At 36.7% G+C, this 16,017-nt stretch overlaps 1 protein-coding gene across 2 annotated transcripts in view; it reads right to left on the minus strand.

Annotated features, from left to right (window-relative positions):
- The window catches only part of cfap20dc (CFAP20 domain containing), a 32,812-nt gene that overhangs the window by 648 nt on the left and 16,147 nt on the right, over positions 1-16,017 (minus strand). The window contains exons 12-16 of one of the 2 annotated variants that reach the window (XM_058402200.1): positions 3,496-3,852; positions 2,272-2,451; positions 2,053-2,124; positions 1,409-1,470; positions 65-156 (exon numbers count right to left, since the gene is read on the minus strand). In XM_058402200.1, the coding sequence (XP_058258183.1) occupies positions 65-156; positions 1,409-1,470; positions 2,053-2,124; positions 2,272-2,451; positions 3,496-3,852 (763 nt within the window). The remainder of the gene's footprint in view (positions 1-64; positions 157-1,408; positions 1,471-2,052; positions 2,125-2,271; positions 2,452-3,495; positions 3,853-16,017) is intronic. The other variant, XM_058402201.1, reaches the window with a different exon arrangement.

Here is a 16,017-nt window from a genome sequence, read left to right on the forward strand (position 1 = left end):
AATACACATTACAACTTTCTTAATGCAAAGCATAAACCTTAGTGTAAAATCACTGATGTAAAACCTTTGGTGGACATGTTGCTGTGGTCTCCTTTGCTCTCAGTCTGCTGTTGTCTGGGATGAATTATTGGAGGGCTGAGAACATCCATCCATTCCCTGTAGGGGGAGGAGAATCTCTGTTCTAGGAATAGCACTGAAATGTATATTCATAATGTATCTGGAACTGCTTCTTAATATTGTGTGTAATCAGTTGAAATGAAAAGACAAAAAAACTCAAGACTTTCTGGAATAAAGTAGCTGCTACCAGTGCTTATAGATTGAAGTACACTATAATATACATATTCCATAATATAATAGCAATAATTTCAAAATTCTACATCAAATTGTTATATATATATATATATATATATATATATATATATATATGGGTCGTATTCCAGGTGGCAGCTGACTGCCTCTGTCTACTGAACCTTGCACTTAGGGGGCTATGTGTTATGTGTTTGTTATTTAGAGCACTTTGGACACAGTATGCAGTAATAAAGTAACTAAACAGTAATATATTAACCAAGTTTTAAAAATATGTATGCATGATAAGATTTAAAATATGCTTTAGACCCAACATGTATATGGCCCACTTTTTCAGAAGTTCATTTACATCTAAACTTTTTGTAGTGCCATGTGGTGCTGACTGTCAGGTTCCCTATTGAGAGGGAGAAGAGGAAATGGATGACCTCCTGGGGAGCCCCCCCTGCAGGGGTGACAGCCAGGTGACACATGCAAGCCTTTAAGCATATGTGTGACAGCACTAGAAACTAGAGAATCATCATCAGCCCTGACAAGAATGCTTAATTAGTCACTTAGGTAGAGCACCTTCCCCTTATGTGTTAGATTTCACACTAAAGCAACAGTGCAGCATGCATATAACTAAAACAGCTGGATATGAAACATCCTTCACTTAAAATTTGTGAACTTTTATATTCATTGGTTTACATTATGGTTATTTACCCCTATTTATAATTATTTAGCAATATCATGTTCTCTGTATGTATAGTATGTATTTTTGAAGGTTTTATGTCAGCAAGTGAGAATTTCCTCAGTAACTTCTGTGGATGTCATCTTTGATGTCATTATTTTGATGTCATTTCTGTACTAATCACTTTCATTTTTTTTTTTAATTCACTGCTACTGCAAATGTTCAAACTTCTAAAAATGTTCAAGATAGATAACAGAAGAGAAAATAAATCCCTGAAGACATTTTGATTAAACTGCATCTGATGTCAGGAAAAAGGTATATACGTTGTCTGTCATTTTGACAGAATGAAGTGAAAGACAAGATAAAGGAAATCTGTTTTAACATATATGCTGATGTCTGAGGTTTCGTGTATGATTCAATTAAATTTCTTCTTACCTGGGATTAGAGTGGAGAAGTGGATTCATCTCTTTCTGGTAGTACTGGCCCTGTTCAGATGCCTGTCAGAACAGATATAAAGAGATGTATATGTTCTATAATGACACAGCTCATAGCATAACAATAACATTTTTTTTATTCTCAGCTAATCTAGCAAAAGATGGATTTGGATACTGTTAGTGTCTGTAAAAATCAGTAAGAGCAGGTGAGAGAGCAACAACAAATTATAAATTCACCAGAACACTATATAAAGTATAGCTCTGAGACATCTGCTGTGTCATACCTGCTGTCTGATGATGGCAGTATTGCTCATGCAAGGACAGGACAATGCTATCCTCTAAGACTGCTAATACACTTGGCTAAGCAGGACTGTAAGCATACCCCAAATCATAACACCTAGTTGGAAAACTTTATATAAATCGTGTATATTTTGAAGTTCTTGTGTTTTCTTCCCCCAGCTAAAAGCCATGCATGTCATCTTTCTCTAAGGGGTTCGTGAATCTCTCCTCATCTTAACAACCTGAGCCCGAGATTCAAGGACCATCCTGTAGGTCATGTATTCAAGTCAGTCTAATGAGGCTGAGCACTGAGATATGTCTTACACCAGAGGACATGCCCGTGTGCATGTGCAGATGGCAACTCACTAGAGGGATACACTGGGTCCATGTAGAAGTGTCATCACTGCTCATACTCAGGCTGACATTGCACTGCTGGACCTGACAACAGGGATTACATGCAGAAAGTTGTGCAGCTGTTTAAATCTAAAAAGTATTTTTTTTAAATACATCACTTTAGCAGCTTGTATTAAAGTAAAAATCACATATACAGTATAATAGTATAAAACGTATGCTTGTGTGTGTGACCTCTCCTACTTGTGATGCACTGAGGCCTGAGTCACAGGTCCCACCCTCCTCTTCTTCCTGCTGTCTTTTTAGACTAGCTAACATCCGCAGCTCTTCTTCTTCATCCTCCTCCTGCTCTGCTTTCTTAGATAAATCACATGTGCTAGAGCCCACAGGCATCCTCCTCATGCTCTCCCTCACCTGTAGATGCCAAGCAGCTTCATTATTCTCCCAGTGCCGCTCCTCAAAGTGAGTAGGCAGTCATGTGTTACAGTCTATAGCTAATTAGAAACCAATCCATCAGACACTGAAGCCTAATTGGCACTTTATTAGAGCAAAGGCTTCAGAAGTGTTTGCCCCCAGTGCCTAGGTGTCTGCTAAAAAGACAAAGAGTTGTTACTGACATTAACTGATATAACTGCATATGAAATGTTACTTTTGTTCACAAAGAAATGCTGAAGAAACAGAGAGTGTATAATAATGAGGGGAAAGAAAATCTAACATGACAAACTGTCCTGTCCTAAGAAAAAGCTGCACTTGCAGCAGTGGTTGAGAAGTACTTTTCAGATGCAAAGATTTATGGTCAGTATGTTCAGGACAACACCTGTATAAAAAGGGCATCTATGAGGGTGAAAAAAAGCACTTACAAACAAACCACTCTGCTTATGTAGGCCCTTTCATCTGAAGCACATGCTTCAGCTAATCTATTTCTAATAACATTTTAAGAGCCTTGATAATATGTGCTCTAGTGCTCCCTTGTACAATCATACTCAACAAGTATGTATTTTATGGTTTGCAGAACAGGTTGAAGATTGAATGTTGTTATTCATTTCCTTCCTCCAACTGTGATGCAAATAGCCATTAAAGAGAGTTCTATTCATTACTGGACTTTGATTTTCAACCAAGCCTTGCTCCTAAACATTTTCCATCGGGAAATGTAGGTATTTTTTACATATTGGAAATGACTAAAGTGTTCTCTACAAGTGTTTTTGCCCTAATAGCTTATGTCATTGATGACAAACATTGTAGTGAATAGAAAATACATCTGAGAGATACACAATTCAATGTACTAAAAAGAAGGAAGGACTGCTGTTAGCCAAGCAGCTTCTGAAATTGCAAAAGTGCTTGCTACACTCCTGTTTAACTGTCAGAGTGCAAGACACAGTATTATAAGAATAGATTCAATTCAGCTAGGGTAAGGCAAAATCTGGAATGAACAAGCTTCTTTTTGGAAAACCTGCTCACCTTGTGGAGCTTCACATCCTCAGGGGGAATTTCTCGAACAGATGTTCTATTAATGGATGTCCTCATATCTCCATCAGGCCTGCTTTGCTCAGGTTTGGAGTGTTGCTGTCTGCTCCACAGTTTGGCAGTGCATGGTGAGAGACAGCGGGTCGGTGCCACACACACCATCTCAGTCCTTCGGGACCCCTCTGAGGAAGACTGGGTGGATGTATGTGTAACAGTAGAGGCCTTAGTTGGCTCAGTGCAAAGCCTGGGTGAAGAGGTAGATCTGGGAATGGGAACAGAAGCCAGGGTAGGAGGAGCAGGACTGGTGTGTGCTGCAAATCTTTGAGAGAGGAATCCAAAGAAGCTCTGATCCTGAGAGAGAGAGAGAGAGAGAGAGAGAGAGAGATCATTCTGAAACAAGAACCCATGCCAAGTCTATGAGCCTCCATAGTTGATGGGAAAGCAGAGCAGCGTAATGCTTCATAGTGGCAAGTGAACACAATATACAAAATGCTGTGTATATTAAATGACAAAAACACAAATGGGCTTTCAAGGGCAAGCACAAAATCTGAAATTAAGCATAAAATCTGAATTAAAATATTTCATAGTCATTGTGTAAGTTTTAAAACATAGTTTAGAACAGTGGTCCTCAACCTTTTTGCAGCCATGGATCCCTTTTAACTGTAAAATAAATATATTAGAGTCATTATTTAAACATGTTAAATAAATTATTGGATATTTATTGGAGCCAGAAAGCTTTTATTCCCTGAACTTTTCATCATCCAAGCTGACATTATTTATAGGCCAATTTGTTTTTTTCAGATAGTGAGGTTTAGATCTAAACCATTAAATTCAGCTGTAAACTATAAGCCGTCAACTATGAGACGTGAATAATTGAAAAAATCTTTGAGTATTGTGGGTTGTGATTTCTTGAACTGTAACAAAATAGGCCACTTTTGCCTCAGAAAACACAAATGATTCACTTTAAAGAAACAATTATGATACTGCTGAAAGAGATCTAATAAACATAACATGAAAACAGCATGATTGGCATGTGCACAGCTAAATCAGAGTTACCTGCAATTAATCAGGGCACTGCAAGCTGTCTTTTGGCCTCTGCTCAGAAAGAGTTGAAGCTTTTTAAATTGTGGGCTTTGATCTAAACTAATGCCCTTAAACAGTGAGCAGTGCTTTAAGCTACTGATGACCCATACTTACATGACTCTGCCATTTCCTCCTGGCAATCTGCTCCAATAAATAATCTTTTTCATGCATATTGCACGCAATGTCCATATTGAAAGGTTCAATATTTAAAGGCACATCTGCTGCTTATGTTTTTATGTTTATGTCTTCTATAACAGTGATTTGTAAAATGCTGATTGTGCCCCCAGTCATCTGTGAAGCACAGCTAAGTGGTCTGTTTTTTTTTGTTTTTTTTTTTGTTTTGTTTTTTGTTTTGTTTTTATTTGGTTACAGTGGTGCAAATCAAAACCTACTATTATCAAAATGAGTACAGTAATTATAGAGATCTCATAATTAATAGCTTGTTTGTCTGGTCAATTAAATGGGTTTAATTCAAACCTAAAACTAATAATGTAACATATAAATAATGGCACTTTGGACCTAATGTGTTTTGTTGGTGGACAGAAATAAATAAGCAGAACATTACTGCAAGCATTTGAATTGTTGGATGATGTTCATTAAATAAATCTTTTCTGAGAAGATCCATGGACCTTATTTTACATTTAAGAAGTTCTTTGGCTGTGACCTCTACTCTATAACACACTCTGTTATGCAAAAAAGAAAGAAAATGGATGATGTGTCTTCTTTATCAAGGCTCTTCGAAACAGTATTATAGCTTAAAATTGGCTAGATGTAATACATTAGTATTTAAGTATTAAGTCTTGAGTGCATTTTAACACATTTAATCCAGTACATCTTTTTCCAGACCGAAGGTTGTTTGTACTAAGAGTGTGAAAGCTGCTTTAAAATATATGTGAAGTTCAGGAAACATATTGCTAGTCCACTTGAAAACGGTGGTCAGGGGCTTGCTTCAAGTGAACCCTGGTGAAAACTACAAAATGTTTGAAAGCAATCTGTTCCCAGGGCCAGGCAATGAATAACATGAGCCTGTTATATTGCTTCCTCTTTCAAGTTTCACAATGGCAGAAAAAGTGTGATAAGAGACAGAATGTTTTCTAGATACATGGAGTGAAGAAGGAATCTGAAGGCAAGCAGCTATAAAAAAAACCCATATAAATTCTGAAATCTGTCTGAATATAAGTGGCAGCTTATATCAGACAGATATAGCTAACTGAAAGGTTTTACCTGGATTAGTACAAGAGTAAAGAAATATCAATTCTATAAATACAAGCCTGCACAAGAATTGTTTACCAGTATAAAAATTAAACAAAGGGACATGGTAATTAAATAAAAATGAATAAGCATATCTGCATATCTTATCTCAGTAGATCGTAGCAAAAAATACGAAATTGTTCATTAGAAGGAATCAGACATCAATTTACCAGCACTGATGACACCCTCCCACAAATGAGTCCAGAGCTAATCAAAAGTTAAAAGTACTTCATGTACATTCATGTCAAGTGTGAAAAAATCCTTACTATCTTTTTCTTGTGGGCAGTGATATGAGGCAAATTATCTCACTTTATCCAATAAAAACTTTTGCCAGTCAAACACCAGTCGAGATGTATTTAGCATAGGAAATTAACATGTTTGTTCTAAAAGAAGTCATTTTATTTTCTAACATCCTGTTGTATTGATTGACAAGGAAAAATATACATTTTCCTCTCTACAGGGACATGGTAATGTGGACTGGGAGATCTAGGCTAAGGCTCGTCTGCTATATACACCACTTTCAATTTCATTGTCACTTTCATGATGCTCTTTACACAATTACTTAGGTATTTGAATAATTAATACTATTTGCACTGTCACTGTGTTACTTATAAAATTGCACATCAAGGGCTGCACTGCAATTAACCTCATTTCTTTTATTCGCCCCCCCTTTTAAATTGTGATTTATATACATTATTTATATGCTTCTTATATATCTTGTAGTTTCTGTTCTTAGCATTGCACTAGTAACTGTATACTGGCTATTTGTATAATGGCTATTTGTATACTGGCTATTTGTATACTGGCTGTTTGTATACTGGCTGTTTGTATACTGGCTATTTGTATACTGGCTGTTTCTATACTGGCTGTTTGTACACTGGATATTTGTATACTTTCTGGTTGTAAACTGGCTATTTGTATACTGGCTATTTATATACTGGCTGTTTGTATACTGGCTATATATATACTGGCTGTTTGTATACAGGCTGTTTGTATACTGGCTGTTTGTATACTGGCTATTTGTATACTGGCTATTGGTATACTGGCAATTTGTATACTGGCTGTTTACATACTGGCTATTTGTATACTAGCTATTTGTATACTGGCTGTTTGTATATACTGGCTGTTTGTATATACTGGCTATTTGTATACTGGTAATTGGGATACTGGCTGTTTGTATAATGGCTGTTTGTATACTGGCTATTTGTATACTGGCTATTTGTATACTGGCTATGTGTATACTGGCTGTTTGTATACTGACTGTTTGTATACTGGCAATTTGTATACTGGCTATTTGTATACTTTCTGGTTGTATACCGGCTGTTTGTATACTGGGTATTTGTATACTGGGTATTTGTATACTGGCTATTTGTATACTGGCTATTTGGATACTGGCTATTTGTATACTAGTAATTGGTGTACTGGCTGTTTGTATAATGGCTGTTTGTATACTGGCTATTTGTATACTGGCTATTTGTATACTGGCTATGTGTATACAGGCTGTTTGTATACTGGCTGTTTGTATACTGACTGTTTGTATACTGGCTATTTGTATACTGGCTATTTGTATACTTTCTGGTTGTATACCGGCTGTTTGTATACTGGGTATTTGTATACTGGGGATTTGTATACTGGCTATTTGTATACTGGCTATTTGGATACTGGCTATTTGTATACTAGTAATTGGTGTACTGGCTGTTTGTATAATGGCTGTTTGTATACTGGCTATTTGTATACTGACTATATGTATATTGGCTATTTGTATACTGGCTGATTGTATACTGGCTGTTTGTATACTGGCTATTTGTATAATGGCTATTTCTATACTGGCTGTTTGTATACTGACTGTTTGTATACTGGCTATTTGTATACTGGCTGTTTGTATACTGGCTGTTTGTATACTGACTGTTTGTATACTGGCTATTTGTATACTGACTGTTTGCATACTTTCTGGTTGTATACCGGCTGTTTGTATACTGGCTATTTTTATACTGGCTATTTGTATACTTTCTGGTTGTATACTGGCTGTTTGTATAATGGCTATTTGTATACTGGCTGTTTGTATACTGGCTATTTGTATACTGGCTATTTGTATACTGGCTGTTTGTATGTACTGGCTGTGTGTATATACTGGCAATTTGTATACTGGCTGTTTGAATAATGGCTGTTTGTATACTGGTAATTTGTATGCTGGCTATTTGTATAATGACTATTTGTATACTGGATATTTGTATACTGCCTGTTTGTATACTGGCTGTTTGTATACTGGCTATTTGTATACTAGCTGTTTGTATACTGGCTGTATGTATACAGGCTGTTTGAATACTGGCTATTTGTATACTGGCTATTTGTATACTGGCTGGTTGTATACTGGCTATTTGTATACTGGCTGTTTGTATACTGGCTGGTTGTATACTGGTTGTTTGTATACTGGCTATTTGTATACTGGCTATTGGTATACTGGCTATTTGTATACTGGCTGTTTACATACTGGCTATTTGTATACTAGCTATTTGTATACTGGCTGTTTGTATATACTGGCTGTTTGTATATACAGGCTATTTGTATACTGGCTGTTTGTATAATGGGTGTTTGTATACTGGCTATTTGTATACTGGCTATTTGTATACTGGCTTTTTGTATACAGGCTGTTTGTATACTGGCTGTTTGAAAACTGGCTGTTTGTATACTGACTGTTTGTATACTGGCTATTTGTATACTGGCTGTTTGTATACTTTCTGGTTGTATACCGGCTGTTTGTATACCGGCAAATTTGTATACTGGCTATTTGTATACTGGCTATTTGAATACTGGCTATTTGTATACTGGTAATTGGTATACTGGCTGTTTGTATAATGGCTGTTTGTATACTGGCTATTTGTATACTGGCTGATTGTATACTGGCTGTTTGTATACTGGCTGGTTGTATACTGACTGTTTGTATACTTTCTGGTTATATACCGGCTGTTTGTATACTGGCTATGTTTATACTGGCTATTTGTATACTTTCTGGTTGTATACTGGCTGTTTGTATACTGGCTATTTGTATGCTGGCTGTTTATATACTTTCTGGTTGTATACTGGCTGTTTGTATACTGGCTATATATATACTGGCTGTTTGTATACTGGCTGTTTGTATAATGGCTATTTGTATACTGGCTATTTGTATACTGGCTGTTTGTATATACTGGCTGTGTGTATATACTGGCAATTTGTATACTGGCTGTTTGTATACTGGCTGTTTGTATACTGGTTATTTGTATACTGGCTATTTGTATAATGGCTATTTGTATACTGGCTATTTGTATACTGCCTGATTGTATACTGGCTGTTTGTATACTGGCTATTTGTATACTAGCTGTTTGTATACTGGCTGTTTGTATACTGGCTGTTTGTATACTGGCTGGTTGTATACTGGCTATTTGTATACTGGCTGATTGCATACTGGCTATTTGTATACTGGCTGTTGGTATACTGGCTTTTTGTATACTGGCTGTTTGTATACTGGCTGTTTGTATACTGGCTGATTGTATACTGGCTATTTGAATACTGGCTATTTGTGTACTGGCAGATTGTAAACTGGCTGATTGCATACTGGCTATTTGTATACTGGCTGTTGGTATACTGGCTTTTTGTATACTGGCTGTTTGTATACTGGCTGTTTGTATACTGGCTATTTGTATACTGGCTTATTGTATACTGGCTGTTTGTATACTGGCTGTTTGTATACTGGCTATTTGTATACTGGCAATTTGTATACTGGCTGTTTGTATACTAGCTGTTTGTATACTGGCAATTTGTATACTGGCTGTTTGTATACTGGCTGTATGTATACTGGCTATTTGTATACTGGCTATTTGTATACTGGCTGTTTGTATATACTGGCTGTTTGTATACTGAATATTTGTATACTGGTTATTTGTATACTGGCTGTTTGTATACTGGCTGTTGGTATACTGGTTATTTGTATACTGGCTGTTTATATACTGGCTATTTGTATACTGGCTATTTGTATACTGCCTATATGTATACTGGCTGTTTGTATACTGGCTGTTTGTATACTGGTTATTTGCATACTGGCAATTTGTATACTGGCTATTTGTATACGGGCTGTTTGTATCCTGGCTGTTTGTATCCTGGCTGTTTGAATACTGGCTGTTTGAATACTGGCTGTTTGTATACTGGCTGTTTGAATACTGGCTGTTTGTATACTGGCTGCTTGTATACTGGCTATTTGTATACTGGCTGTTTGTATACTGGCTATTTGTATACTGGCTATTTGTATACTGGCTGTTTGTATACTGGCTATTTGTATAATGGCTATTTGTATACTGGCTGTTTATATACTGGCTGTTTGTATACTGGCTATTTGTATACTGGCTGTTTGTATACTGGCTATTTGTATACTGGCTGTTTGTATACTTTCTGGTTGTATACTGGCTGTTTGTGTACTGGCTGTTTGTATACTGGCTGTTTGTATACTGGCTATTTGTATACTGGCTGTTTGTATTTACTGGCTGTTTGTATACTGGCTGCTTGTATACTGGCTATTTGTATAATGGCTATTTGTATACTGGCTGTTTGTATACTGGCTATTTGTATACTGGCTGTTTGTATACTGGCTGTTTGTATACTGGCTGTTTGTATACTGGCTATTTGTATACTGGCTATTTGTATACTGGCTGTTTGTATACTGGCTGTTTGTATACTGGCTGTTTGTATACTGGCTATTTGTATACTGGCTGTTTGTATACTGGCTGTTTGTATACTGGCTGTTTGTATACTTTCTGGTTGTATACTGGCTGTATGTATACTGGCTATTTGTATACTGGCTATTTGTATACTGGCTGTTTGTATACTTTCTGGTTGTATACTGGCTGTTTGTGTACTGGCTGATTGTGTACTGGCTATTTGTATACTGGCTATTTGTATACTGGCTGTTTGTATACTGGCTGTTTGTATACTGGCTGTTTGTATAGTGGTTATTTGTATACTGGCTGTTTATATACTGGCTATTTGTATACTGGCTATTTGTATACTGCCTATATGTATACTGGCTGTTTGTATACTGGCTGTTTGTATACTGGTTATTTGCATACTGGCAATTTGTATACTGGCTATTTGTATACGGGCTGTTTGTATATACTGGCTATTTGTATACTGGCTATTTGTATCCTGGCTGTTTGTATACTGGCTGTTTGAATACTGGCTGTTTGTATACTGGCTGCTTGTATACTGGCTATTTGTATACTGGCTATTTGTATACTGGCTGTTTGTATACTGGCTATTTGTATACTGGCTATTTGTATACTGGCTGTTTGTATACTGGCTGTTTGTATACTGGCTATTTGTATACTGGCTGTTTGTATACTGGCTATTTGTATACTGGCTGTTTGTATACTGGCTGTTTGTATACTGGCTGTTTGTATACTGGCTATTTGTATACTGGCTATTTGTATACTGGCTGTTTGTATACTGGCTATTTGTATACTGGCTGTTTGTATACTGGCTGTTTGTATACTGGCTATTTGTATACTGGCTATTTGTATACTGGCTGTTTGTATACTGGCTGTTTGTATACTGGCTGTTTGTATACTGGCTGTTTGTATACTGGCTGTTTGTATACTGGCTGTTTGTATACTGGCTGTTTGTATACTTTCTGGTTGTATACTGGCTGTTTGTGTACTGGCTGTTTGTATACTGGCTATTTGTATACTGGCTATTTGTATACTGGCTTTTTGTATTTACTGGTTGTTTGTATACTGGCTGTTTGTATACTGGCAATTTGTATACTGGCTGTTTGTATACTGGCTGTTTGTATACTGGCTATTTGTATAATGGCTGTTTGTATACTGGCTATTTGTATACTGGCTGTTTGTATACTGGCTGTTTGTATACTGGCTATTTGTATACTGGCTGTTTGTATACTTTCTGGTTGTATACTGGCTGTTTGTGTACTGGCTGATTGTGTACTGGCTATTTGTATACTGGCTATTTGTATACTGGCTATTTGTATACTGGCTGTTTGTATACTGGCTGTTTGTATACTGGTTATTTGTATACTGGCTGTTTATATACTTGCTATTTGTATACTGGCTATTTGTATACTGCCTATATGTATACTGGCTGTTTGTATACTGGCTGTTTGTATACTGGTTATTTGCATACTGGCAATATGTATACTGGCTATTTGTATACGGGCTGTTTGTATATTCTGGCTGTTTGTATACTGGTTGTTTGTATACTGGCTATTTGTATCCTGGCTGTTTGTATACTGGCTGTTTGAATACTGGCTGTTTGTATACTGGCTGCTTGTATACTGGTTATTTGTATAATGGATATTTGTATACTGGCTGTTTGTATACTGGCTATTTGTATACTGGCTATTTGTATACTGGCTGTTTGTATACTGGCTATTTGTATAATGGCTATTTGTATACTGGCTGTTTGTATACTGGCTGTTTGTATACTGGCTATTTGTATACTGGCTGTTTGTATACTTTCTGGTTGTATACTGGCTGTTTGTGTACTGGCTGTGTGTATACTGGCTACGTGTATACTGGCTATTTGTATACTGGCTGTTTGTATTTACTGGCTGTTTGTATACTGGCTGTTTGTATACTGGCTATTTGTATAATGGCTATTTGTATACTGGCTGTTTGTATACTGGCTGTTTGTATACTGGCTATTTGTATACTGGCTGTTTGTATACTGGCTATTTGTATACTGGCTGTTTGTATACTTTCTGGTTGTATACTGGCTGTTTGTGTACTGGCTGTTTGTATACTGGCTACGTGTATACTGGCTATTTGTATACTGGCTGTTTGTATTTACTGGCTGTTTGTATACTGGCTGTTTGTATACTGGCTGTTTGTATACTGGCTGTTTGTATACTGGCTGTTTGTATACTGGCTATTTGTATACTGGCTGTTTGTATACTGGCTGTTTGTATACTGGCTGTTTGTATACTGGCTGTTTGTATACTGGCTCTTTGTATACTGGCTCTTTGTATACTGGCTATTTGTATACTGGCTATTTGTATACTGGCTGTTTGTATACTGGCTATTTGTATATAGGCTATTTGTATACTGGCTGTTTGTATACTGGCTATTTGTATACTGGCTGTTTGTATACTGGCTATTTTTATACTGGCTGTTTGTATACTTTCTGGTTGTATACTGGCTGTTTGTGTACTGGCTGTTTGTATACTGGCTGTTTGTATACTGGCTATTTGTATACTGGCTGTTTGTATACTGGCTGTTTGTATACTGGCTGTTTGTATACTGGCTGTTTGTATACTGGCTATTAGTATACTGGCTGTTTGTATATATTGGCTGTTTGTATACTGGCTATTTGTAAAATGGCTATTCATATAATGGCTATTTGTATACTGGCTGTTTGTATACTGGCTATTTGTATACTGGCTGTTTGTATACTGGCTATTTGTATACTGGTTATTTGTATACTGGCTATTTGTATACTGGCTGTTTGTATACTGGCTGTTTGTATACTGGCTTTTTGTATAATGGCTAGTTGTATACTGGCTATTTGTATACTGGCTGTTTGTATATACTGGCTGTTTGCATACTGGTTATTTGTATACTGACTATTTATATACTGACTATTTGTATACTGGCTGTTTGTATAATGGTTGTTTGTATACTGGCTGTTTGTATATTGGCTGTTTGTATACTTTCTGGTTGTATACTGGCTGTTTGTATACTGGCTGTTTGTATACTGGCTGTTTGTATACTGGCTATTTGTATACTGGCTGTTTGTATATTGGCTGTTTGTATACTTTCTGGTTGTATACTGGCTGTTTGTATACTGGCTGTTTGTATACTGGCTGTTTGTATACTGGCTGTTTGTATACTGGCTATTTGTATACTGGCTGTTTGTATACTTTCTGGTTGTATACTGGCTGTTTGTATACTGGCTGTTTGTATACTGGCTGTTTGTATACTGGCTATTTGTATACTGGCTGTTTGTATACTGGCTGTTTGTATACTGGCTGTTTGTATACTGGCTGTTTGTATACTGGCTATTTGTATACTGGCTATTTGTATACTGGCTATTTGTATACTGGCTGTTTGTATACTGGCTGTTTGTATACTGGCTGTTTGTATACTGGTTATTTGTATACTGGCTGTTTGTATACTGGCAGTTTGTACACTGGCTATTTGTATACTGGCTGTTTGTATACTGGCTGTTTGTATACTGGCTGTTTGTATACTGGCTATTTGTATACTGGCTATTTGTATACTGGCTATGTGTATACTGGCTGTTTGTATATACTGGCTGTTTGTATACTGGCTATTTGTATACTGGCTGTTTGTATACTGGCTGTTTGTATACTTTTTGGTTGTATACTGGCTGTTTGTTTACTGGCTGTTTGTTTACTGGCTGTTTGTATACTGGCTGTTTGTATACTGGCTATTTGTATACTGGCTGCTTGTATACTGGCTGCTTGTATACTGGCTGTTTGTATACTGGCTGTTTGTATACTGGCTGTTTGTATACTGGCTGTTTGTATACTGGCTATTTGTATACTGGCTGTTTGTATACTGGCTGTTTGTATACTGGCTATTTGTATACTGGCTGTTTGTATACTGGCTATTTGTATACTGGCTATTTGTATACTGGCTGTTTGTATACTGGCTATTTGTATACTGGCTGTTTGTATACTGGCTGTTTGTATACTGGCTATTTGTATACTGGCTATTTGTATACTGGCTATTTGTATACTGGCTGTTTGTATACTGGCTATTTGTATACTGGCTGTTTGTATACTGGCTGTTTGTATACTGGCTATGTGTATAATGGCTATTTATATACTGGCTATTTGTATACTGGCTGTTTGTATACTGGCTGTTTGTATATACTGGCTGTTTGTATACTGGCTGTTTGTATACTGGCTATTTGTATACTGGCTGTTTGTATACTGGCTGTTTGTATACTGGTTATTTGTATACTGGCTATTTGTATACTGGCTATTTGTATACTGGCTGTTTGTATACTGGCTGTTTGTATACTGGCTATTTGTATACTGGCTATTTGTATAATTTCTGGTTGTATACTGGCTGTTTGTATACTTGCTGTTTGTATACTGGCTATTTGTATACTGGCTGTTTGTATACTGGCTGTTTGTATACTGGTTATTTGTATACTTTCTGGTTGTATACTGGCTGTTTGCATAGTGACTATTTGTATACTGGCTCTTTGTATACTTTCTGGTTGTATACTGGCTGTTTGTATACTGGTTATTTCTATACTGGCTGTTTGTATACTGGCTATTTGTATACGGGCTGTTTGTATACTGGCTGTTTGTATCCTGGCTATTTGTATACTGGCTGATTGTACACTGGCTATTTGTATACTGGCTATTTGTATACTGGCTATTTGTATACTGGCTGTTTGTATACTGGCTGTTTGTATACTGGTTATTTTTATACTGGCTATTTGTATACTGGCTGTTTGTATACTGGCTATTTGTATACTGGCTGTTTGTATACTTTCTGGTTGTATACTGGCTGTTTGTATACTGGCTATTTGTATACTGGCTATGTGTATACTGGCTGTTTGTATATACTGGCTGTTTGTATACTGGCTATTTGTATACTGCCTGTTTTTATACTGGCTGTTTGCTTACTGGCTGTTTGTTTACTGGCTGTTTGTTTACTGGCTGTTTGTTTACTGGCTGTTTGTTTACTGGCTGTTTGTTTACTGGCTGTTTGTATACTGGCTGTTTGTATACTGGCTGCTTGTATACTGGTGATTTGTATACTGGCTATTTGTATACTGGCTGTCTGTATACTGGCTGTCTGTATACTGGCTATTTGTATACTGGCTGTTTGTATACTGGCTATTTGTATACTGGCTGTTTGTATACTGGCAATTTGTCTACTGGCTATTTGTATACTGGCTGTTTGTTTACTGGCTGTTTGTATACTGGCTGTTTGTATACTGGCTATTTGTATACTGGCTGTTTGTATACTTTCTGGTTGTATACTGGCTGTTTGTGTACTGGCTATTTGTATACTGGCAATTTGTATACTGGCTGTTTGTGTACTGACTATTTGTATACTGGCTGTTTGTATACTGGCTGTTTGTATACTGGCTATTTGTATACTGGCTGTTTGTATACTAGCTGTTTGTATACTGGCAATTTGTATACTGGCTGTT

Source organism: Hemibagrus wyckioides, linkage group LG11 (genome assembly GCF_019097595.1).
Source record: "Hemibagrus wyckioides isolate EC202008001 linkage group LG11, SWU_Hwy_1.0, whole genome shotgun sequence".
In the NCBI taxonomy this organism is placed as follows: domain Eukaryota; kingdom Metazoa; phylum Chordata; class Actinopteri; order Siluriformes; family Bagridae; genus Hemibagrus; species Hemibagrus wyckioides.